Here is a 2,801-nt window from a genome sequence, read left to right on the forward strand (position 1 = left end):
GGGTGCCCCGCCGCTGCCCCCTGGGCACACCCCCCCCCCCCCAGCATTGGGGAGGGGCTCCTGGGCTGGGCTCATCAGGCACTGTCATCATCTGGCCCTTGGGTTGCACTGTGACTGTCCTATTCTGCCTCTCCCCCTTTGTCCAGGCCCAAAGGGTGTCTTCCAGTAGGGGCTTCCAGGTTCAGTCTGCCTGTCCCTGTGCTTAGCCAGGAACAAGTGCTGGCCACACACCAGCCCCAGGGCTTGGTCCTCAAAGCTCCAGGGCCCCTCGGGTGAGAGAAGCCCATTCTCATTGGTGCTCCAGAGGGATTTGCAGAAGTGCCTAAGGCATGCTTCCTGCAAGCCAAGGGAAGGAGGGGTGGCCCTGGCAAGGCCCCACCCTCCTCTGCCTTCTGCCCTCAGCTCCAGGAGTTGCACAGAGCTGGGGGCGACCTCACGTACCGGGACGAGCGGAGCCGCACGCTCCTGCACCACGCGGTCAGCACTGGCAGCAAGGAAGTGGTCCGCTACCTGCTGGACCACGGTGAGCTATGCCACTGGGCCAGGGTCAGGGCCAGGTGGGGAGGAGGCCCGACCTCTGACCACCCCTGTTCATCTTCCAGCGCCCCCAGAAATCCTTGATGCCGTGGAAGAAAAGTGAGTATCTGGGCAGTGTGGGACTCTGGTTACCCTGGAAGCCACCCAGTCTTCCTCCAGGCCCTCCCACTTGGTCTGGTCAGCCCATAAACTCTTCCTGGCCCTCTCTTTCATCCTCCGGGTGCCTCACCTTGCTATAGGTCCCGGACCTTCTTGTCCTTTGCAAATCCTGGGGGGAACAGATGACGGAGGGGGGTAGAGAACTGAATGGGGTCCACAGCCAGCCCTGCTCCCCCCAGCGGGGAGACCTGTCTGCACCAGGCAGCGGCCCTGGGCCAGCGCACCATCTGCCACTACATTGTGGAGGCCGGGGCCTCGCTCATGAAGACGGACCAGCAGGTGAGCAGACTGGCCGGCCCTGGCAGGGAGGTAACACCAACCAGACCCTCTCCACCTCAGGCTGCCCCTGGTGGTTTGAAGCTGTCCTTCAACCAAGTGACCAACTGTGGCCAGACCCCAAGAAACCTGAGCCAGAGGGGAGGAGCTGGTGGGCGAGCAGTCCTGCCCTCCCCCACGGACCCAGGGAGTACCCCTGGCCTGGGCTCAGCCTGTTAGGGGGCCAGCAGGCTCCCCTGGTCCCCATGCCAATGGCGGCTCTGTGGACATCCAGGGTGACACCCCCCGGCAGCGGGCTGAGAAGGCGCTGGACACCGAGCTGGCCGCCTACCTGGAGAACAGGCAGCACTACCAGATGATCCAGCGGGAGGACCAGGAGACGACCGTGTAGCCGGGAGGCCGTGGGCAGCAGGAGGCCGGCTCCCTGTCCACCTCACTGCCACATTCCACGGACGCCCCGGGGGACCCAGGCCGGGGCAGGAGCCCCGTGCTGCTCTGAGGAGCTGCCTGGACCTAGTGCTGGACTCTGAGGAACTAGGGGTCCCACTTGTCCCCTTTAGACCCCAGCCTGACATGAAGCTCACGGGAACATGAACTGGGCAGCTGGTTGGCCTTTAGGGGGACGGGGCTGGGCCTCTGCAGGACAGCCTCACCTCACCACAGGAGACGCCACGCCCTCTCTGGAGGTCTGAGCCCTGGGGGGAGACTAAGCCACCTGGTCCCCAGGGCCCAGCAGGGAGGCCCTGGGACTTGTCTCCTGCGGGGACCGCCCTCCCCAGGGCTTCCTCCCAGAGGAAACTCAGAGCCTGCTGCAGTTGTCTGCCCACTGCCCTGCTTGGCACCTACCCCGTGACCCTCCCCACGTACCCTGTCATTTCATCGCGGACTGTGTGCCTGGGGGTGGGGGTGGGGCTGGGGCTCTGACGGTGACATGTTTACAGCTGGGTGTGACTCAGTAAAGTGGATTTTTTTTCCTTTCTGCTTTTCATTTGTTGCGGGAAGCAGCGGGGTCTTCTGGGGTACCCTGGGGTGGCTGGCTGCACGCTGTCGACCTAGACCCTTCCCCGGGCCCGGTCCCCGTTTGGGGGTGGGGTCCGCGGGCCTGCCCGGTTCCTGACCTCTGCCCGCCGGCCGGCTCGGGCCGGGGGCGGAGCCGGCTTCCTCCCGCTTCCCGCCTCCCGCTGGGGTGCTAACAATGAAAGTGAAAGGGGCGGGGGCGGCCTGGGTCCTGCGGCCCGGTCGCCCTGTGGCCTGGAGCAGGCCCCCTCCTCCAGGCCTCGGTCGTGCTCCCTGTGTGAGGGCCGCGCGAGGTGACCCCTGAGGCCCCGGGGACGGGGGCGGGCGAGTGCGCCGAGCGGGCGGGTCTGGAAGTCCTCAGACGGCTCGTCTGCGCCCGGGGCCCCTCCACCCCCGACTCCCCTCCTGCCGCCCTTCAGGCCCGAGGGCCACGGAGGACGCCCCGACCCATTCGCCTTCTCTGGGCGCCCGGGCCACTCGGCGGAGCCCAAGCACCCCCTGCCCACTCGGCCAGACGACCTGCCCCAGCCAGGGGGGCGCGGCGGGACCGGGGCGGGCTCCCGCGGGGACCGAGGCCACCCACAGACGCGATCGCGGGCACCGTGCGGGGCGCCGCGACTCGTGACACAGCCGGGGCCCAGGGTCCCTCGCCCCGTCTAAGGCTCCGTGCTGGCCCAGAAAGCCGCGGCCTGAGCGGCCGGGTCGCAGGGTCCGGGGGAGTGGGGACGGCCCCGGGAAGGGGGCAGAGGGCGGGACGCGGGCCAAGGCCCGGAGACCCCGGGATCAGACGGTGCTGGGCCCCGGCGGCCGGG

At 68.0% G+C, this 2,801-nt stretch overlaps 1 protein-coding gene across 7 annotated transcripts in view; it reads left to right on the forward strand.

The window, feature by feature from the left end:
• DGKZ (diacylglycerol kinase zeta) overlaps positions 1–1,949 on the forward strand; it is a 46,350-nt gene extending 44,401 nt beyond the window's left edge. For 5 of the 7 annotated variants that reach the window (XM_006157776.3, XM_027775406.1, XM_006157773.3 and 2 more), the window contains 4 exons: positions 403–523; positions 603–636; positions 876–975; positions 1,247–1,949. In XM_006157776.3, coding sequence (XP_006157838.1) covers positions 403–523; positions 603–636; positions 876–975; positions 1,247–1,363 — 372 coding nt within the window. In that variant the 3' untranslated portion in view covers positions 1,364–1,949. Of the gene's footprint in view, positions 1–402; positions 524–602; positions 637–776; positions 976–1,246 lie in introns of those variants that run through there. The other 2 variants (XM_027775407.1, XM_006157774.3) reach the window with 2 other exon arrangements.
• Positions 1,950–2,801: the final 852 nt, after the last annotated feature.

The sequence above is a fragment of the Tupaia chinensis genome, unplaced genomic scaffold (assembly GCF_000334495.1).
Source record: "Tupaia chinensis unplaced genomic scaffold, TupChi_1.0 Scaffold000561_1, whole genome shotgun sequence".
Lineage (NCBI taxonomy): Eukaryota > Metazoa > Chordata > Mammalia > Scandentia > Tupaiidae > Tupaia > Tupaia belangeri.